This window comes from Lagopus muta, chromosome 4 (genome assembly GCF_023343835.1).
Source record: "Lagopus muta isolate bLagMut1 chromosome 4, bLagMut1 primary, whole genome shotgun sequence".
NCBI classification, from domain to species: Eukaryota; Metazoa; Chordata; class Aves; order Galliformes; family Phasianidae; genus Lagopus; species Lagopus muta.
The window spans coordinates 55393108-55416801 of NC_064436.1; the positions used below are offsets into that span (position 1 = coordinate 55393108).

The 23694-nt window shown below is 36.0% G+C and overlaps 1 protein-coding gene across 10 annotated transcripts in view; it reads right to left on the reverse strand.

The window, feature by feature from the left end:
• The window catches only part of SLIT2 (slit guidance ligand 2), a 245029-nt gene that overhangs the window by 208186 nt on the left and 13149 nt on the right, over positions 1 to 23694 (reverse strand). For all 10 annotated transcript variants that reach the window (XM_048942472.1, XM_048942465.1, XM_048942468.1 and 7 more), the window contains exon 4: positions 18921 to 18992. In XM_048942472.1, coding sequence (XP_048798429.1) covers positions 18921 to 18992 — 72 coding nt within the window. The remainder of the gene's footprint in view (positions 1 to 18920; positions 18993 to 23694) is intronic.

A 23694-nucleotide genomic window follows, 5' to 3' on the forward strand; every position in this document is an offset into this window, starting at 1 on the left:
TATTAAGAGCAACATAGATTTGATATTTCTAGACAGGTACTGCTTTGAAGGCAATTAGGACAATAGTTGATATTCTGTTGTTAGAATACTAAGCAGTTTTCATCATAAAATGCTTTTTTTTTCCCCCCACATGTAACCATTAGGTTATATCATTTCAGTGCTTTATACAACTGCAATTTAACAGTGAAGCTTTCTAAGGAAAAGAAGAAAATAGCAGTACAATTATTTTTCAAATTAATAATGTTAAGATGTATTAGTAGTAAGAGTTTAATAAAAATAGGATTGCAGTTACTGCCTGAGGCTTATGTGGCATCCCATGCTGCGGTGCAGTGCTGCAGATATCAGAACACAGTAGGACTGTTTACTCTGTCAATCACTTGTCAATCTGTACAGTTTTCTACAAATATCCCCTTGTACTTGGGAATAGTTTCACAAATCTCAGTAATTAAAAATTTTAACACAATCATAGACCATATTAAATTAAAGCCACTAGCATGCACAAGAAACAAGAAGTAATGTCATGGTTACCTTTGTGCAGATGGAAATTCTACATGTGAAATCTCCTTTAGTCATTTATTTAAAATAGATACTTACTTTAAGCAACTTGGAAATAATTTACCATAAAGCTAGACTAACTAGATTTTCCACTGACAATGCAGAAAATAAAATGTTCAAGAGAAAGGAAGTCATTTTCTCCAGAAAAGACAGAAATTATCTACCTGGACTTGCGCAAAGTGTTTGACACTATCCTGCACAACATTCTAGTTGCTAAATTGGAGAAAAAAGGATTTGATGGATAAGACCAAGGAATTGCCAAGGAATTGGATGGGTGGTCACGCTCAGAGCTGCAGTCAACAGGACAATATCCAAGCAGAGACCAGCGAAGAGTGGCATTCCTCAGCTATCCATGCTGGAACAGGTTCTATTTAACATCTTTGTAGCTGATATGAGCAGCGGGATCAAGTGCATGCTCAGCAATTTTGCAGGTCACACCAAGCTGAGCAGTGCAGGTGACATGCTAGAAGGAAGGGATACCATCCAGAAAAACCTGAACAGCCAACCTCATGAAGATCAATAAGGCCAAGGTCCTGCACCTGGGTTGGGGCAATCTCAAGCACAAACACAGGCTGGGTGGAGAACTGATTCAGAGCAGCTCTGAGGAAAAGGATTTAGGAGTGCTGATTGTTGAAAGATTGAGCTGGTAATGTGCACTTGCAACCCAGAAGGCCAACATCGTATCCTGAGTTGCATCAAGAGAAGTGTGAACAGCAGGTCAAAGGAGGCAATCCTGCCCCTCTACTCTGCTCTCATGAGACCCCTCCTGGAGTACTGCAGCCAGTTCTGGGGCCCCCAAAGCAAGACGGACATCGAGCTGTTAGAGTGCATCCAGATTATCAGAATTCTGTCCCACCCCTCACAGTGACAGGTATTGGAGCTCTTCGGTCTGGAGAAGAGAGGGCTCTGAGGAGACCTCCAATATCTGAAGGGGGCCTACAGAAAAGCTGATGAGGGCATGCAGCAAAAGGAGGGGGGGAAATGGTTCTAAACTGGGAGAGGGTAGATTTAGACTAGCTATCAGGAAGAAATTCTTTACTGTGAGACTGGTGAGACACTGGAACAGGTTGCCCAGAAAGGTTGTGGATGCCCCATCATTGGAAGCATTCAAGGCCAAGTGGGAGATGTCCCTGCCTAGCAGGGGAGTTGGAAAAAGATGATCATAAAGTCTCTTCCAATCCAAACCACTCTATGATTCTATGGTAAGTCTAGATATCCTTGTGTCTATTAATGGAGATCACTGTGAAAGTCAATAGCAACTAAGGACACAACAGTGTTCAGGACAAAAAAGAAAAGAACTGATAGAAAATAGAAATGTTATACTCAAGAAGCTGAGAGGATAGTTTTCACTGTGCCTGAGAATCTGACAAATGTGATAACTGAGGAAGATGTTTAAACAATGTCTCATCCTTGGAGACATTCAAGGTTAGGGTGCACGGGGCTCTGAGCATCCTGATCTAGATGTTAGAGTACCTGTTCACTGCAGGGCAGATGGACTAGGTGACCTTTGAAGATCCCTTCCAACTCAAACAAATGATATCCTCTGAGCTCTGACAAGTTATGCAAGAAGAAAAAGTGACGCGAGAAATTTTTGTTGATATCTTATCCATTAAATGATTCTCTATTTCATTGCACATAATTTTTTCTTTCATTGATCCATAACATTTAAAAAGTAGATTTGACTAAAATAAGTTTGTTGGGCAGTCAAGAGCTTTAAGTTGGAACAACGTCAGATTATGGGTTTGATTGCAATACACATTGTTGGAGCTTGTATTGATGAGTAAACATGAACTCATGTACTGAAATTTCCTGTCAGTGATTCTGTGTTAAGAGATAAAGTTCTGTCCAAAACCCAAAATACCTGCTCACAAAAACAGGAGAACCATTAACATCCTTCACCAAACCTAAATTAAATAACAACTCAGGAAGTAATACCTATCATAATTTAGACATGCAACATGAATTCTTCATTTCTGGGATGTCTTACAGATATTTTGTGTCTAAACAACATACTTGGGAATTGTAATCTGTATTACCAAACAGTCACATACAACCCAGTGTGTTGTGTGTGTGTAATTTTCCATATTTCTTTATTCTGGTTCAATGTACAGGTTTTATCAAGTGGTGGTATAGTCTACCACTACCTTCTTTCAGAGTCATCTAACTCATTTCACACTGAAAAAAGTGTCAGAACAGTACCAGCAGACTTGGGTAATGAGAACAAAAGGAGAAGAAAGGAGAGTCATAGAGTTCAGCTCACTCAGCTAGACTGCTACATGCATACATTATTGGAGTGCTGGTTAGTACTGGTAGAAGAAAAAAGAAAACCTGGAACAACCACATGGATTGTGAATTTCAAAAGGTAAGCATGTTATCCCAGACTACTATTCACTTCAGAAATGACACCTAATACTAGGACATTGAGTTGATTGATTTATCAATCCAATTAATTTTAGGTCATAAAGACAGGGCTAGAGCTGGCATTGATGGAAATGGTAAAGCAGGGAAGATTAATTTTCTCATTACTATGAAAAACACACAGCATCTTTCATCGACAGGCACATCTCTATCTTTCAAGATTCACTTGCAATTTACAGTATTGTTTCCTACACTTTCATATGCTTGCCTTGGCACCAGATCTCATTAAGATGCTGGCAGTGCCATCTGCAGCTCCCACAGCATCTCTTCTGTCAACAGCTTGATCTGGATGAGTCATTCAGCTTGGGCTAGCAAGCAAGCAGAAAAGCCTCTTAAGCTCATGTAAATAAGTCACTCAGTGAGCAGCATTAAACACCTTGCAAGGATGAGTCAGCCAAGTGACAAGCCTGGATAAACTGTCTTCAACAGTTTGAAACTCTGCCCCTGAAATTCAAAATTTTAATTTCTAAAATTCTAAATTCTGACATGGCCCAGATTCCACTGCAGATTCCTGCATCAGAATTCTAAACAGAGGACAGACATCTTACTCTACCTGAGGCAAAACAGCGCTCCTTAACCTTTGGCAGAGGAACCCAGAGAACCTGACATAAAGTGATCTGCCAGCCACCAGGGCTGGTACTCACAGCAGGTATGAGCGCCATATGGTAGACATCCACTACAGGACACAATCCTCATTATCAGAGAAGCTAGGCAGAACATTAAGAAAGAGATGATGTACTGCATTTATACAGGAATTGTTTATATTCAAAGGAAGGACAAGGGACTGAAAAAAAAAAAAAAAAAAATCTTTGTATTTTGGCAATATATTTCCCATTCTATAAATCTGATTTCTGATTTAACTTTTTCAGGTCAGTCTGCATTGAAAGCTACTCAAGGATATAAAAGCATACTTTGGAACTATCTAAAGATATTATTTAAAAATAAATAAAAACTTTAAAAGGTGGAAATGTAGATTAAATTTATGCAGCACAAGGGACATAAAAGGCTGGCAAGTAACAGGATCCACACCCACAAGGGGGAGTCTGCTCCTGAGGATAGATCTCAGCACTTGCACTTTATTAGTTTGTGGTATCCAACAGCTCACTGGCCTACAATAGAGCAGAGAAAATTTCCAGCTAGCTTTAGGCTTTAATAGGGGATGTTTGCATAAGAGGAGAGTCACAAGAGGGGAAGAACAGGAAGGAAGTTGGAAAAAATCAAGAAATTAGCATTCAACTTTCACAAAGAATACATCTGTCTAAATACACTAATTTTAAAATGAAGAACCAAGCCCAGGGAAACAGGAATGGAACACATACTCAGAAGATATATTTCCTTTTCCTTTTTATCTTGGTTCCTTTAGTATGCCTCTTCACTTATAATCTGCTTGGAAGTGACTACGTATTTGTTAGTATTTCCACTTAGGAAATATTTATCTTCATAGCCATGGTAATACATTCACATAAAGGCATCAGAACTGCCAAATTTCTTCATTACAATTTGGATCATGATTGTAGACTGGATTGTTGGCACTTGCATCTCACTGGACCTGTAACAGCAGACACTCATCATAATCAAGACATTATCACATTTTCCCTTTGTGGCTGTGTTTATTTTAGGAAATTGCCATGTGTTCAAACACTACCTACTTCAGAATACCAACTCTATATAAAATTTCAATGTATATTTTCTTCTTTTCCCTTTACAGGTCATATTTTCTGGAGCATTTACTACAGATTCACATCTCCAACCTCGCATACAGAAACAAAATAAGAAAGCATAAAACAAAGACCAAACAAAACCACATTTATCATAAATGCTTTAATCTCCTCCAAAAGCTCACCATGTTCCCTTTCAGAACTAGTTAATTGACGCCACATTTTTTTTTTTTTTTAGATCTCATAACTGGAAAGTTTTATGTAGTGTAATCCTCTCTAAACATTACACAATCTCAAAGGCACTGCTGATAAAACTACACCCAGCAGGATATTCTAATTAAGGCTAAAGCAAAATAAAGCGTCAATTAAAATGTGATTTCTGGTTGTACACTATTTTCTTCTGTTAACAAACTGAAAGAAAATAGAGAACATCTTTTCAATCTTCTGGACCACCCAACTTAAACTGAACAATGTTTCCAACTTTAATCTTATTTATTTTTTAATTATTGGTCATAGTTACATGGGTGTTCACTTTTTTTTTTTTTAACCTAAACATGTTTACAAAAAATAGAGCAAAGGTTTTCCACATATTGATTTGAAAATGAGGAGATTCCTAGAAGATCCAGGCAAATTCATTAACCATAGAATACCAAAATATGAACACTTGAGTAATAGGCATGCATTGATCTTTTCATGACTTTATATTCTTTGGACATATCAAAACTAACTTTTTTTTTTGTTTGTTTCAATATTTGCCAAATTCATGAGACCTGCACTATTACTGTACAGAGCAAGATGTTAAAACAATTTCTGTAAAATTTGTATTTAGCAAAGTAATTGGAAAATCTTTCTGAGTTCAGAAGCCAAAATAAAACACAATGGACAATATGCAGTCATACAACCATAATTAAAAAATGCAAGTAAAATGAACAAAAAAAAAAAAAAAAAGATTAAAAACAGCAGACTTTCTTACAAAACAATCCCACACACAGCTAGATTATGCAAATAAATAAATAAAAGGCATTGAATACTACTTCAAGAAAAAAGACCCACTTCCAACCAAATTGAAAGTAAAAAAATGTGTGTGTGTATATACATATATATATATATTCCTTATATATATATATATAAGGAATCATGGATTGGAACTATAGCATCCTTTACCACATTTTTACTCTGTGTGAAGATACCAAGTTTCAAATGCACATTTATTTCATCAATGACAATGTAAGATTTAATGAATACAAAGTAGTACTTCTCTTAACTACTTTCTTTTGGATAAAAACTACTTAACTACTTTCTTTTCCAGGCAGGCATATCCAACTTCATTACATCTTTCCTTTGACTACTTCTAACACTGTGAGTTCTCTGTTATTGTTTATATGTTAACATCTTAAACACCATAACGAAGGCCCAAACAAGTACTACTGCCAATGTTATTTGGATACCCACATGTTATTCACTAAGGCCTTGCTGCGTGCCAGAAAGGCCTGGCTACAAATACTCATTACTCTTGTAGCACATACACAAAATGAGGGAGTGTGCATGTTAACATTGTGTTAGTTCAGAAGTAACAAATCTTGATCTTTGCTAGAGGAACAGTAGCATAATCTAGTGATCTTATTTAGATATCAAAATATTTCTACTTTTTTATTAAAACATGTAAGAATCCTTGTCTACCTTAATTTATATTTATTTGGAAGAAAGCATTTGAGATAATAAATTGATAATGCAACATTTTTCTCCCATTGTTGAAAGGCTCTTTAGACTAGATCCCATCATTAAGAACTACCATGATGATCATCAGTAGCTCTTGTAAGACAAATATAACAGCAATCAGCACATTTCTAACCTGCACTGATAAATACAATATTTAACACTACCAGATAAAATGTTAGCTTCCTCACGTTTCATACTTCTCTTCCCATTACCAATTCAATCTCTTGGATCTACCCAGGCATGAGAAGCACAGTTTTTTCAGTAATGCTTCCTTCTTTTTCCATTTCTTCATTCTTGTCAAATACATATTATAAAACCTAACTTAGGAATGTTTGGATTTTGTATTTAGGGATATGATCTAGTGAGAACTATTGGTGGTAGGTAGATGGTTGGACTGGATGATCTTGTAGATCTTTTTCCAACCTTGGTGTTTCTGTGATTCTGTAACAGTGCAAGCTGTCATGCTGTAGAATAGAATTATTCCATTGTCCCTACTTCTCCTCTTTGTAGATAAATTCACTATGAAGACAGCTTACAATAGAAAGAGTGGTAAGGAAATCTGCACTGAGTAAAATTTGGTTTTCTACTACTACCATAACAATCCAACATCCATCCTTATTCTTAAATATTAAATCTTAAGAAATTATAATTCCAGCAGACTGACAAGTTCCACTTCTTTAATAAGAATTCATTTACTTCGAAGTACTGCTAGCATTTTAACCAGAGTACTGAATGTATGCCAAATGATCTTTCTTAGGTCACCCATCTCAAAGACTTGCATCTTGCTGCAGAAATCTTTTCTTGATCAACCAACCTCCTAATTCAATTACATTTCTCCTAGTTTTGCTCTTTGTTCTCCCTCTGTATATGCACACACACAATACTACTATTCTGCCTCTATCCAACTCTTACATAACTAAGCTAACAGCACATACTCATTGTAAAGCCTCCTCCATAACTTAAATCCAGTTCAGTTTGATTTCATTTGGCCGAGGAAAAAAAACAAAAACAAAAAAAAACAATGACAAAACAATAGCTTTTGCAACTGATTACAAGAAGAAAGAAACTCTGTATAGCCAAAATTCTAGTGAAACATTTTTAGTGTCACAACAAACAGAAAACATAAAAAGCTTTTAAGGTGAACATTCCACAACAATATTAACCAGAAGAAAACAACTCACCTTATCACTAGTTTTGCAAAACTACAATGTATAGTCAAAAAATATTTTGCATTCCATTTCCTTCTGTGATACGTATGCACAAAATTGCACAATCTTATTGCTTCATACTGCAATGAACATTTACCCACTTTATTATCCCTAAGTGTCATAAAATAGCTTTCTACCCAGTGATCACAATCTTGATTTTTCCCTTAAGTAATTTGCATTACCCACATTCTCCACCCCATACCCACAGGGTAAGTAATTCTGGCATAACTAATTTATTTCAGATTTAAATCCTTACTATTGTTCCCTCCTTTTAAATTTTTTTTAAATCATCCCTACTAACAAATATTACTAGTATGCTGTTTGCACAGTCTAGATCAGGCATCAAAAGACAAAACAATGGACTCCATATAAATATTCCAGGCAGTATTATCTTAAACTTCAACAGTCTATAGCTAAACTGGCCATAGCAGAGCAGCTTTTAGCTTAATTCCACACGCAAAATTTCAAAGTAAAGATGGCAGTACACTGCACGTTGCAAAATTTGCTTCCATCTTCATTCATCACTACTCTAGCTTAAGAAATTTTACTCTTTATTTTAGAGCTCATGGTTGTACAATTTCCTGCTTATTTCCCAGACCAGGAAGTCTTATAACATGGTGTAATACTGTGTTCTTTTGAGCAGATAAAGCCATTGTAATCTGCCAGAATGGTGATGATGCCCTGCTTCAGCAGTTAATACTATCATATCTGGCTACTCTCACTGGTGAAAGGAGAAGTAACAGTATTGTGATCTTTTTTTCTAGATGAAATTGAGTGTCTACCATACCTATGTAAAAAGGAAAAACTGACTGGGAAACAACACATTTGCACTTTGTGTGGGCTGAGAAATTCTGACTTGTACACTTATTACATGAATACTACACCAGCAAACAATAAACAATCACTCCTTGATTAATAGATAGGCTCTCTATTTCGTAAAAGTTCTGTTTTCATAAAATCACTCAGTTCTAATGAACTTCTTTTACTGATATTCTTTTGTCCTTTTGTCTTGCAGAGGCATAAGTGATGAGGGGAGTACCAACATTACAAGGTTAACACAATAGAACTTTGATAACATTTGAGAAATAGAAACCCAAAGGTTTCCTCTACTGAATTTACAAACTCATTACTACAATTTCTAAGGGAAGACAGTCTCTTGCATTTTACAAAGAGTGCAAAATTCATGAAAAGTAGAATATGATAGAATTAATTAATTGTGGATTGGATTTGATCCTAATAGCAGAGCACTGAGGACTAAACAGGAATTTTCTCTAATTTCAGAAATCTCACTGTTTTCCCAAAGTACATGTGCATATGTGTTGGGATATTTGGTTTGCCTTTTTTTGTTTGTTTCACTCAGTTTACTCTCTCTCTAGTTCTGCTAAGCCTTTCAGATTTTTTCCACCATGCGTTTAAGACACACATTTACACCCTTTTCTTCTTTCCATTTAGCCTTTCATATCTTTACACTCAGGGAAGGAGCTACTACAAATACCCATTCATTACATTAGCTGTTATCCTATCTTTGCAACCCTTCCCTGTGGGCCTTATCAAACTCACAAGATGCAACCTTTTCAGTTTTGAGGTCAGTCAGCTACTTAAATCTCTTCCAGCTATCCACCATTTCTACAAAATAAAAAATAAAAAATAAATAAAAAATAAAAAGACAGAGAGACTTGATGTTTCCTATCTGCATTGTACTAAAACACTAATAAAGGCATTGAACCATGGCCACCAGACTTCCTCTCATGCATGCTACAAAGTGCACATAGCCCTCCTGTACAACATCGTGAATTAGACATTCACAACAAAACAGAACAAAAATGTCATTGAACTGACTGAACAGAGGGGGAAACAAAAACAAAGAGGTAAGGATTTTGTCTCTTGTATGCATTACCCTAAGAAGCCTTCAGAGCATGTTTCTGTAAATACTCTTGAGCCAGGAAGGGTCTGCACCTGGGCCTGGCTGTAGTGATGAAAAGGGCTCAGCAAGTCTCAGCTTTATTCCCTGCAAGGTGGGCCTGAACAGCCGCTAGCAGCCCCTCAAGTACCTGCAGGAGAGAATAAACCCTGCTCTGTATTCAAGAGTGACCTTTCACAAATACCATCAACCGAGGCCCCAGGACTCTTACCACAAGATCAAGACAACAGGCTCAGCTCTTCCTTGCTACAGCCCCCCCTCTTCAGCTCTCCTCTTTTAAATGCTGCACTTTGTTTATTTGCGCTTCTCCTTACCATAAGGAGGGTCCCTGTAATTGCTGCTTAGAGAGATGATGTGGCCTGCCCACAGGATCCTTCACATCCCACAGCAGCACACTGTGGCTTCAGCTGAAGTTTAGCCTGTATCTTGCTGTGCATGTACTTATTCACCAGTTTAAAAAATCTAAAATTCTCTACCAGAACTGCACTGTGAAGAGAAGGTAATATAAGTGTGGTGCATGGCAAGCTTCTTTTTTTATACCAAGTACTCTTTCATCTGATATCCCAACTCAGAAGGACAAACAGATATTTCAATTAAAAGCACTGAAAGATGTCATCAATGAACATCATTACTCTGCTTTAACTGAAAACAGCCAAGAACTTACAAGAAAAGCAAATGCAAATACTTCTGACAAGCCTAGAACTGAATATTAGGTTTCAATTTAATAAATACATTGGGTAAGTTTGGAAAATGTTGAAATCTCACTGGCAAATAGAACTTGTGCTGCAGCTGTAACATCTCATCAAGTGTTTTATGTCATTTGTATGGAGAAAAGAAACATTTTACTGTATCAGCAGATTCCTAAGTTCTTTCTAACTCACTTATTGATACTCATAAAGGATATAATCATCAGTAACAACAAAAAGTATACCAAGAAATTGTCGTCAATAATTGAATTAAGCTGTGCTGTGTTTTCATTATTAATCTATTGACATGCTTTAAAGTAGGGTTTTCCTTCTTAAGCAGAGACAGATTAAAAAATACACCTCTAACAAAGAACTCCAAAAACATCTCAATGTGGCTGTAATTTTGTAATTTCACTTTTTTACTACAGTGCTTATAAAAATATCAGTGGAAGAGCAGCTGCTCTTTAACCAAGAACATTTCATTTAGCTTTAGCTCTGAGATGAAAAAAAGTATTTAAACATGCTTTGTAGGGCAACATTATTGCAAAAAGCATTTGTAGATCAGCATTACAACATAATGTATTACTAAGAACCAAGAGCAAATTAAAGCTTTCAGATAGCCTTGACTTCAACACAATGGAACATATGAAAGTAAACCTCCACTGCCTCAAGTGGGTATGCATTTTTGTAGTAATGTTGTTTCCCTTGCCAATTCCCGAATTCAGACAGTAGCTGCTACAACCAATGCATGCTATACTGTCCGTTTCAAACATTTTTTTCTTAAAAAAGCTCACATATTATTATTGCACATACAGGCAATCCTTGCACAACAACAATCCTGAGTTTGTTTTTTTTTATTTTTTAAAACTATTATAAATATATAGAATGTATCAACAAGAATTTTAAGTATTTCTTTCGAATGAAAAACACGAACTCTCAATGCTTTTTACAAGAATGTGCAATTCAGGAAATGCTTTAAAAGCATTCAAACAAGATACATTTTTTTTTTCCTAAGCGAGTAACTTTAGAGAAGCTTTAAAACAAATTCAATGCATTTAAACGCTATATAAATCAACATTCAGGATGAAGGGTCAACAGGGGTTAAACTGTCTGTCCTTCTTGACTACATTCATAAATGTCTTTTCTGGCTTTACTTATAGAAGCAACTGCACCGTATCTTGGATATTAAAACCTCCAAGGAAACCGACAATAAAAGCTGCTAAGAATTTCACAAGTTTTTTTTTTTTTTTTTTCTCCTTAGGTGTTAATTAAATGATCATTTAACACTGAAATGTAAACACAACATTTTCATCTACTGACAGCTTAGCCTATTATAAATCCAGGGTAATAAACGTCCTAGTGTTAATACTCTGAACCAAGTTCCCACAACACACTAAGATGCCTTGTCATGTCTAAGGTTAAGCATCTAGACACAAAACAAAGATTGTGCCTACTCGACTTCCAGTTCAATTTTCCCATCGCCCAGTGACCTAGGTAACACTTTGAGCAATAAAGAATAAATTTAATTTCTCCAGCATTTTGTGAGGATTAGGAACAATTGTTGGCCTGCAATGACTTTTTATCCTTGGATTCTTTCTCTTCCAGAGCATTCCTCCAGTTCTAAAAGAAATTTCTGATGGTTTTAGACACAGAACAAACAGAACTTTAAATTAGGCTTTTTTCAATCAATTGGAACTGTTGGAGGGGAAGCAATCAACCTTTCTTTGGACTTTTCTCAGCTATTCAGTTACTCCAGGCTTTTATCTTCCACTCGCAGAAGAAACTCGCCATCATAAGGACAAGCTTCTATACTTTCACACTTTTCCTTGGCCTGATTCCTTTCTCCATTTTTTAATTTTTTTATCTTTTAAATCAAGAAGACACAGCTCTCTTAAATGTCCGCTCTGTGCAAGTTGAGACTTACAGATGTCCTCTTCACATGTAACATTTCACACCATGTTTCTGCACCACATAATAGTGGCATTCGCCCTGACATGCCTTTTTAATTCTCATTACTTCCATCACTGATACTTAGTTTCCTACTTAACTCCTGCCTAAAAGGTTTCCTATGTCACAATTCTCCAAACCTCTCAAGGTTAACCCTCCAGGAAAACCTCACAGACTAAACCCTGACTGTAACACAGTTACAGGTGATCTCAAACTTGTTACTTGCATTTTCACTTTTTTTTTTTTTTTTTTAAAGCAGTTATTCAATTCTTCAATTTAACCACTATACCAACAAAATTAACCATTATACCAACAAAAATATGTAATTATTTACATTCAGAGCCAAGGAGGTCAAGATGACCTGAACATAGCTACCAAAATAGATTTCTTCATCATTTTGAATACTATCATGTTATTTTAGAAGTGCTATGGCCTGAACAAGCCTTTTTTTAGTGTGATAAGCATTTAAATATCAACAACTAACAGTATAAAAGATTCTGAATACAACAGATTATTTGTTGGCTCAGAAGAATCACAGTAAACTGTAATTCTGTTTGCTTGATGTTTAACATGATTTCCAAATTAAGATTAAAAGAAATTATAAACAGTTTGGGAATGTTTTCTGTAATGAAAGCCAATAGTTAGAAGCACAAACAAATATGCAGTGCAAATACTAAACTATAGCTTCAGTATTGCAGATTATACAAGGATTCAATAATCTGCTTAGCTGCAGAGTTAGCTTCCAGCCCCAAAATCTCAAGCAATTTGCCATTTAATCCCAGTGCAAACGAAAAACTGCTATTAAGAAAAAAAAATGTCCTTTTATAAGTAAAGAAAGACAAACTGACCTGCAATTTAAACATACCATCCAATTATCACAAAATTAAAAACAAATAATGATATTGAGAGACCCAGCTCATGAGTTACTTTTTTTCTCCAATTTTTAAAAATATATTATTACATCAAGCAGCGATGTTTAATTCTGTGCATTTGGTACATCATTTTTTTTTACTCCTATGCAGCGGTGCTGTAAAAACACAAAAGATAGCATAGCTCATGTAAAGCACACAGATTAAAAGACTCTGAAGTACCAAAAGGCACAAAGATTGATATTTGAACTCTAATTAATAATGGTCAAACATAGCAATAATACATTTTACTCGTTGTTCCTCCCTCCTCCCCACCATGATTACATTTCAAAAGTTCATCCTGGTTCCTCCAACACTTCCACTCAACTAAAGCTAAGGCTGAATGTTTGCTGTTGCTAGGATATAACTATTGCAAATTGCACATGAAATGCATATATATGTTCTCGTTTCTGTGCTTGACAAATAAACCACCTGATGCACTGTTTTTTTTTCAGTGCTTCCAAGATCTTTATAGAGTCATCTTGTCATCTTTTACCGTACATAAAAATGGCTTATATCTGAAGCAAAGCAGTAGTGGTATTTGCTTTGTTCACTGTGTTGTAAAGAGTGATAGGATTTTCAGTTTTGAAATGTTATAGCAGAGAATGAGAATCAAGGGTAGAGGTAAGAGGATGAGAGAAAAAATGCACACACAAGGTAAGCTGCATAAAATTATCTAGCTCCTGATTTACTTTTCTCTCTAGATGAAAAAACGAGCAGGTGACAGAAAAGCAAAATCTTCAATGCCTGAAATGAATGCCAGAGAAGAGGTATAACAAACACAGCATGACAGGTAACCCACTCTTGATTACTGAGCTCCTCTGTACAGGTAACAAACTTCAACATCGGCAGTTTAACCATCCAGTAATTCTTGTATTCTGAAGTAGTTTTGTTTTTAGCCACAGATTGTAATAAAAGCAAAAATAAATCACACAGAACTAATAATGGAACTGCAGCACAGGATACCAAACTCATTCTGAAAACATTCTAGACTGGGGAGCACAACTTTAAATTAGTGACAATACACTCCATTAGCAAGTTTGAAAATGATGTGTCCACATTGCAAGAAATAGTAATTAGTCTTGTGTGTTAAAGATTTCCTTTTAATTACTAGTTTGCAATATCACAGAGATAAAACTGCACACACATTTTATACATATACTATATGCAGTAAATCTTCATTAAAAGAAAAAAATCTATGAGAGATTACATAGAGACTACTAGAACACTTCATAAAAAACCATAAAAACTGAAACCAACAGCAGAAAAGAAAACACTGCCAGGAAGGTTCTAACAACAATTTCAATTAATAATTAATAGAAAAATGAAAAACAAACAAACAAAAACAACAACAACAAAAAAAACCATATCTTGTCCCAATAAATCTTTTGTTAGGCAACCAGCACACCTCTGTAACAAAGCAAAGCACAGTAATACCGCAGCACAGAACAGAAGGAAAGCTCTCCTGTTACCCTGATCCAACAGCAGCTCACCTACCAACCTGCCTGCGGAAGAAGAGTGACTCACCAATAGTGCTGTCAGAAAAGGAGAAACATCCCCTTGCTCCTTCTTGGGTTTTTAACACCCAGAGCCACCTGTCTGCAGTTGCAGGAAGATTTCAGGGGCATGATAACAAGCACTTCCTAATGAGATATTTCTTCACTAATTAAGGCATTGAAATTGAAGATAAATACCTTATCTACAAAATTACAGCTGCAGCCTCTCTTGCTATGCTTATACCATTAAAAGGGACAGGATATGACAAATAACTTAAGCCCCAAATACAGCTACCTGAAAAACAAAACCAGCATCTTAAAATACTTTGAAACTCACTGCTTTAGCATCTCATATATACCACTGCTTTTTTTCCTTTATTTTCCATTCCTATCTCTGATTGCTTTTTACCTTCACCATAAGAAAAATAAAAAATGAAAAGGTATGACAGGAAATGATGCAAATCACAGGTTCCCCTGCAGCAGCTGGAAAAACAGCAGAACTTTCCTTCTCCCCACGACAGGAGTGTGCAAGGCAGCGGGCGGATGAGTGATGATGGCGGCCCGGCTGGACAACGGTAACCCTGGCAACTGTAACCTGCAATTCCTGCCCAGCCATTGTGGGATTTATTGTGGCAGGGGCCAGAGAGGCCAAGAGTAAAATGAAGCAGAGACTATGGTGTCTGACACATCTAGTACCACACACTTTAATCATAGCTGGCAGAAATTAATTCAGGAGGAATTTTTGCAAGGGCCCCCCATGCAGCATGGTTTGTTGTTGTTGTTCTTACTGCTGCTGCTGTTCTGGCCTACGATTATTTTTAAAAGTTTTTATTTTTTCCCTTTTTTAATGTTTATGTTTTTTCTTTAATTATTAACAGTCTGATTTTTATTTTGCCTTCAAGTCACCAACTGACATCTCAGAACCAAGCGTTTATTTTTCTGTCAGAGGAGAAATTTCTCATTCACAACATGTTTCTTTTCAAGTACATCATATTAGACATCTTTCCTTTCTAACATGCAAAATCAGACCATGTCAATAAGAAAGACGGCTTCTTTCAACGCCAGTGTTGCCCAATCCATACAAAAAATACTGGTCATTAAGGGAACTTTAACCTCCTTCCAAGTGCAAGAAATGAAAACTAAAAGGGACAGGCTTTGTGTCGAGAATCCAATACCCTTTACATGCCACTGATTTAGAAAGGTATCTTTTAAAACCAAATTCTCCAAAAGCTGTGGGTCTGGTCCTCGGTATCCTGCAGCAAACGGCAATCAATGAGCTGTGCTCTAACCAGCCAAAGAAAGCAGTCAAAATCCATTTGCCTCAGCTAAGCCCTCTCCAGCTCCCCGCATTAAAGCACCCTTATGGATGCTGGGTGAGTCACTGCGAGCAGGCACACGGGTCACTGGAAACAACACATCCTGTGCTTGCAGGAAAAGCACTTGTTGCAGCAGGACTTGTATTACCCTGTGGGATTTACAACAGCACCTATATTTTAACATTATTGCGTCAAAACAGAGGTTCATGTACGTTTTTCTTTGAAAGAGATCTGGCAAGGTAAGATTAATATACCCTTCAGCACTAGTCAGACTATTTTTAGCATACTACTTCCTATTGAAATGTATGTGTCAAAACACCTCTGCAGATAACTCTTAATGGGAGAATCAGTTTCTGCTTTGACTAAATTATCCATTTTAACCTGTTCCAAGAGATTTCTCAGAAGGCTGATAAATCTGAAAGAAAATAACCTGAAAAATAATTCATCTAGTTACCTTTGAAAATAGCGTCCCCAGACATGGGAAATAATGCACTGTCTCTTTTAAACTCCCAACCTATCGCTTTCCTTTACTTACACTTCCCATCTGTCAACAAGTGCTTGTAATTTTATTACACTGTCCTGTAGTTTATGCAGAGTTGGTATTATTTTACAGAGTTCTGTTAATGGACTGGATAAATGGTAATGCTATTTAAACTAGTCTCTTGCTCCAGCAAACACAGCTGCAACTGTACTACTATTTCTAGGCAAACATCTTGACCTGAACATGCAGTGCTCTCTCAGCCCGTCCAAAGAGAAATTGGAGCAGACAGCAAAGGGAAAGCATAGCCGGCCGCTGGCGGCAACCAACTGTGTCTAATCATAATTCATATACAGTGTACCCTCTTTCTTTTATATTGCATTTAGGCTACACAACAAGCATATGTGCTTCTTCACCTGGCATCTCATTTACAGCCAAGGGTCAAATGGTAATTATTATTCACAGAAGCTCAATAGTATGCTGAAAACATGCAATGCACACAATGTTTGATTAGCTGTTAAATGCCAAAAATAAATACTAAGCCCAAAGTCTATTATACATTTTATTGATCATGTTTAATGAACTTTTAATTCTCCTTCAACATATATTCATTTGGATACAAATATGCATAAGCACTTAAACCAACAGATGCAAATAAATAAATAAATAAATAAATAAATAAATAAATAAATAAACCAAATGACTTTATAGTATTCAGAGTGGTCAAACCATACATAATCTGAAAGTTGACCAAGTAGACATTTACCTACTGTCAATGTTTTTGTTAGACATTTTTAAATTACAGATTTAGTTTAAGCAACCACAGATTTTTAGTATCTTTCTAATTTTCTTTTAAACATGAATACATTATAACCAGACATTCACTTTCATGGTCTGATCAACAATAACCCTTAGGCAGAAGAAATTTAATACTGTGAAGACAGTGATCTCTTACTTTCTACCATATACACTGTGAGCAGTTGTGTGCTTTGTCAAAAGATATTACAGATTTAAGACTAGCTTTTATCAAATATACAATTCTGAGTTAAATATATTTAAGTATGATTTTGCCTGAAGCGTGCATCCTTTTTTTTTTTTTTTCTCCTGCAAATTATGGCTCATTTCTATTTTATACAAATTTAGATAACAACCTTTACACCATAGGTAGAATAATAAAATGATCATAAATCCCTTTCATTTTCCTTCCTGATGGAAGTAATATCTCCGTGATTGCTGATGGAAATCACAGAAGAAACTGAACTGTTAATATATATAAAACCACACATGAATATATTATAATATAATAGTAGAGAAAAAATGTTTTTGTTTGTCAGAACAAAAGCCTTCAGGAGCTTTCTGGTCTAGTAATTTAACAACTCATTGCATCTACAGGGAAGTTCAAGAAACAAAAAATGCATCCACAGCAAACAAAAGAAACAAAAATACACAGAAATAAATGTTTATACCAATAATAGCATCGTTTTCAGTTTACCATTTCAAATTACCAGAATAGGGGGAAAAAGAACTATTATTTTGCAATATGAGAACAGAAATCAACTCCTAAAAAATAAAAGCTTAATTATATCATTTGTTCTCAGGAACATTTTCATATACTAAAGTGAAAACAAATCAGAAGAACTCTGCCTTCTTCCACCTACACATATTTTTTCCAAGCACATAAAGGATGAAACTCAAAAACAATGATTTCAACAGCAGAAGTCTCACCTGAACCCTAAATAAAAGTGTCGAATACATATACTTAACTAAAATAGGGCTAAACTTCTACCATCTTTTCAAAGCCTATTTAAGCTTGTCATGTATGCCATTCACACCTCATAACATAACGTTGTGTTGTAACGTATTTTGTTACAAAAAGTGATTGTATGGATAAATGCAGAAATTACTGTCTGAACTTAATCCCATGTTGATACTGCAGCACAAATGAGTAGGTTCTTCAAATAGAGCCAGTGGGTCAAAATACTTGAAAAAATCTGCCACAAGTAAAAGATTATCAAACCAAAGAAAATAATCAAACCAAAAAAACATCCAATTTTCTATCATTTGTATTTATTGTAAAACATTTCATAGCTTTTTCTATCTTCAGTTTATGTTGTGACCTTTGTTTTCTTTCTGAGGGACATGGGAGAGATCTCCACAGGCTACTATTTGTCAATGCTGATTTTTCTGGTAAAGTGTGTAGAGCTATAAAACCAGAACATAACAAAGACAAAGTGCTGTACACTGCTATATTGCTGGGCCATGATCTCCACAGTCATACAGCTATTTTAAGAGAGGAAGCAAGCAAAGAAACAAAAAATACACCTACCCACCCCAGATAAACAGGAGAAAAAAAAAAGCTGGAGCATTCCTTCAACAGTTCTTAACAGAAACAGGAAAGGATGAAACAGTATTTAGTCTCATACAAGTATCAGTTTCTAACCTAGGTTCTAAAAAATATTCCTGCTAAGTAGTCAAAGTACTTAGAAGATCAGTGTTAATAAATGTATTTTGGCCCGGTTTGAGGCAAAAGACAAAAACCCAATGCAAGACAGAATAATAAAACAACACCATGTTTTCCAGAATAACAGTTACCGGATCGTGCCTACTTACAGCCTGTATAACTTCGGCGTCCCCAGAAAGAGCAGCTCAGAAAGCAACTGGAGGTTATTTCTGTTTAGGCGCCTTTTGAAAGAAAAAGAAAAGGTTGTGTTAAATTACAACTGAAGTGCTTCAACAATACAGTGCATACACTTTGAGCAGATCACTGCGCTGTAACAAGCTGATCTTAAAGGCTATGTAATGCTGGTCCATTAGCGGAGACATGGTCGAGCAGTAAATTTACCATGGACTAATTACATTTTCTGGTTTCCCCAACAGACTGTATTACCTATTTCATTTTATGAAAGATTATTTTGAATTTCTGTAGTGTGAATCAACCACTAAGTCAGGATTCTATCCTGCATAACCAACCAGAAAACTAAAAATACAGAGCCAGCAGAGTAACTTCAATCTTTCTCCAACTCTTTGTTCCTCTTGGTATAATGAAGTGAACACACACACATTTTCTGACCATGAAATACTGTTCAAAGGAACATGTATCAAGTGCATGCACTTAGTTAAGTAATGAGAGAATATATCTACAGACTCTTATAAACTATTTCAACAGCAACAAAAGCAACAAAGCTGTTACAGAAACTCTGATCAAATGAAAGCCAGAAAATCATGAAGTCCCAACTTAAATTCAGATCGTATTTTTAATTTTGTCCACAGCTATAAAATACACCACAGTTAAATTAAAAAAAAAAAAAAAAAGATTTAAAAATTTAAATTTAAAAATTTAAAAAAGAAAAAAAAAAATCAGTTGTATGTCAGATACATAAAATACTACAAAAGAAAAACTGCAGCTGGGATTTGAAAATACCCATTTGCCTATGAGATTTCTGATGGAATATGCTGACCAGTGTCAAACCTGTTTAGCTTAAGGTAACAAGTTCTCTGCAGTATAACCATAAGCAACAGAACAATCCCCTCACAAAGACAAATGTGTTCCATTTTCATGATTATTTATTTATTTATATAACATATAGTGCATATTATTCTTTTTAAGTGACAGCCCTGGAGTAGCACACAGTCATATCATTCAACAATTCAAACTCCAAACAGGTTTTTATTTTTAAGGAATGCAACACACATGCCACCTGCCATTCAAAGCAGCATGCTGAAAAACATGCTTCTTCCTAAGAACCTCATCACAAGTCCTAGTTTGCAATGCACAGTGCTTCTCAACATACTACTTCTAAAGCATTCCTGGCCACCAGACTGCACAGTATGGACTGTTATTTATTTTATCCCTACATTAGTTGCATTACTTAAATCAATACGTATTTACCAAGAAATTCCACAAGGTGTAAAAGAAAAAAAATTCAAAAATGCAACAGGTCTTACAAAGCTTACACTCTTACACTCAGCATCACTTTAAAAGTATACTTCATGGGTCAAATACTTGTGTTAGTATGTAATTTTCCATATTTAGATCACCAGTTTCTATTAGCACCTGCAGTTCACACGGTCCACACAACTGCATACACATACTATTAACAAAGGATGCATGTGCTGCTGTACAGACATTAAAATTAAATACTGGTAATAAGTCAAATGCATGAATTAATCAAGCACTCATAGAAGTAGATTCGTGACTCAATAGCTTCTACCAACTGAGCTTGACACTTAGAATTAGTGTTTCAACCTACACTTTCACTTTGCCTTTCAAAAATTAAAACATTCATTCTTAGAGTGCTAAGTGAATTGAGGGGACATGAGTTAAATGAGCTACTGGCCATTCATGAATTCAGTATTTTGTAGTTTCTTCCTTTAATTATTCCATCTGTGTCACTGTAGCTCCTCTTAAAGCAAAGCTTTCGCTACCAAGAATGTGTCCATCTCTAATTGCCTGAGCCAGATTATAAAGTATTACTAAGTTTCTGTAGCCAACAATGGAAGACATTTCCCTTACAATACTAAGTACTATTTCAAGAAAGAACCTTCAGCTACACTTATTTTTTTTATGTGTTTATATATATATACGTACGTTAAGCATTATATATAGCAAGATGTTTTCAGTAAAGTGAATTTGTCTTAAATTTCTTGCAAATAAACCCTATGAACTAGTCATTACTGAAATGATTTTTTCAAGACTGCAATAGATAGTTCTGTTAAAAAAAATAACAATAACAAGTGAATGAAAAGGACATGGCGTGAATCTGGAATGCATCCACCATTATCCTGAACACAACAGCTTTCAGGCATACAGCCAGCTCTGAAGAGTTTGCAATCTTTGATACAGAGCCACACACACAGTCCAGAAAACACATTCCTACTTTAAACAGTTCATGGCTCTCTGATACAGGCATCGCCATCTTTTCACATGGCCTCACCTTTGCCTCAAACTGTATTTTGTTTGAAAGAGCAACACCTGTCCTCAACATGCAGACATGGCATGAGACATACATGTCCCCGGAAATTAAAACCTGAGGTAACCACAGATACGGGAAGGCAAATAAAAAAAAGAACTACAGCTACTGCAGAGTAAAAACATGCAGAAAAAGAACACTTTTTCTTTCTGTATGTCAGCACAGACCTCTCTGCAGCTTGTGTGTGAACAGCATTTCCCCTGGGACAATTTGAGAAGAGAAATTTCAGTTGAATCAACTGAACTGCTCTCCCAGAACTGACATTAAGTTCAAGGTATGGCATCGAAGAAGCAGTGATGAAATGTTCCATACGTCCCCCTTTCAATTTCCTAGCTGAGCTAGAAAAAATCTGCTTTTCTCAAGGAAAGGAAGAGAGCTCAGAAGAGATGAAGTGTTAGTGGCGCAAGAAACAGAAAATACACTGGAGAATCTCTTCTAATATTGCAGTACCTTGAGCTATAAAGTTGCTGGTAGTGGCCAGAAATAAGTGGGTGAGTGTATGACATCACATAATTCTTTCAATGCAGCAAAACTGAGCCCCAGTTGAAATAAATACAACTTTTGCTTGCATTACTGAATCCAGCATTTAGATTGAGCAAACTGACTCAAGTAAATTCTTCAGCTCTTCATGATAAATTCAAGCAAAGTCCACATAATACCTAAATTACAAAAAATGCTTTAAATACTTCAGTTTAAAGTTTCCAGAGCTCAGTCTTCTAAATATAGAATGTGCTAGAAAAACAACTTTGAAGTGAAATGATGAAAGAAATACATGAATATACTCAAAGATATTACAGTTTTCAGAAGCATCAGGTTAAGTATACAAAAGGTGACTCTGGCAGGTGGGTAGGCAGTCTTTACAGGAAGTTTGATACCAATAGATAAAACGTAGGTCCAAAAAACAACAGGTTACACAGAGAAGCAAACAGTGAAGTCAAGAAAAAAGATAAAAAATAATGAATGTACACCTGTGATTATTATTATTGTTCCTAAGGAAAATCATTTGTTAAGAGCTCTAGAGAACAGGATATCCTTGCAGAAATTGAAACATATCTGTATTTTACTCATCCTGTGTGAAGAGTCAGAAGATATGAATTGAATGGCAGAGACTGAGGCAGAAAAAGTTGTGGAGAGAGCATGTCAATTTCCCAGTCATAGACACCTCAACCCAATGATGCCTCGCCATGCCACCTGTCCACTCAATGCCACTCTCAAGTTTTCTTGCCATAGTAACTGTGATCCACTATCAATCATGAAGAGAGAGGGAGGAAGAAAGATCAAAAACAAAGTTCTTAATTATACTATTTGCACTGTAATCGTCTGCAACTGCTATAATTCACAAGCAGGTCTGTGTTTTCCAGACAAGTTAGCACCTTCCCTGTAACTTGCTCCTAATTCCCCTGTAATCAACTACACACCAAAGAAGCCCTATGTAGTCTATTCTTACACTGTTCCATCCTTGTTCTGAGGGAACCTTCACAGTTTGGGATGACAAGAGGTCTCCACTTCCTGCTCAAAGCAGGATTGGTTATGAGACCTGGGCAGTCGGTCAGGGCTACATCTAGTAGAGGCTTCAAGGACAAACAGCACAGCCTCCCTGAGAAACTGGTTTGTTCCAGCACTTGAGTTCTCATATCCACTCCTATTTCCTCCTTTCAATTTACAATTCTTATCTCAACACAGTGATGAGCATGATTCCAGCTTCTTGATAACTTTTTCACAGGTACTGGGAGGCTGCTATTTTGCCCCCTACAAGTTGTTTCCTCCAGGTTAAATAAGCCCAGCTAAAATACTTTCAGCTGTTTTTTGTTCAAGTAAATGCAATTCTAGCCATAGGCCCCCAAGGAAGCAGAAGCCCTCAAGATAACTTGGATCTAAGCTCTTAGCTTAGATCAGTTCTCAAGTAAATTATAAATCAACTGTACTCTAATTAGAAACAGTCAGTCCCATTGGATGCAGAGAGGCTGAGAGCCTTCTGAAACTCTAGATACAATGCACAAATACATTTTATTCTACACCCATTGCTTCAGGAATGATACAAGGCTTCCAACTCACACAAAGTTAATGAGAGCAGAAGCCATTATTCTTCATTCTTCCTCTGAAGTTAGCTGAGAAGTAAATACAGTTTCTGCACAGTACTGCATAGCTTAGAAATTTTTCAACAAAGGATCACATCCAAACTTACTGCTGATTGATAGCAATATTAGGAGACATTACTATCAAACCATTTAAAATCAGAATGTGACTTCTTTTACCTGAAGGCCACTGTCAAAATATTCCTAACATTTAAAAAGAAACAAACAAAAAAATTCATTAATGGTAAATTTCATATCAAAGGACGCATTAAAAAAAAAAAAAGCTGATATTTCATGCAACAGCACTTTCTACTCACAACTACTGAGCCCACTAGGCTC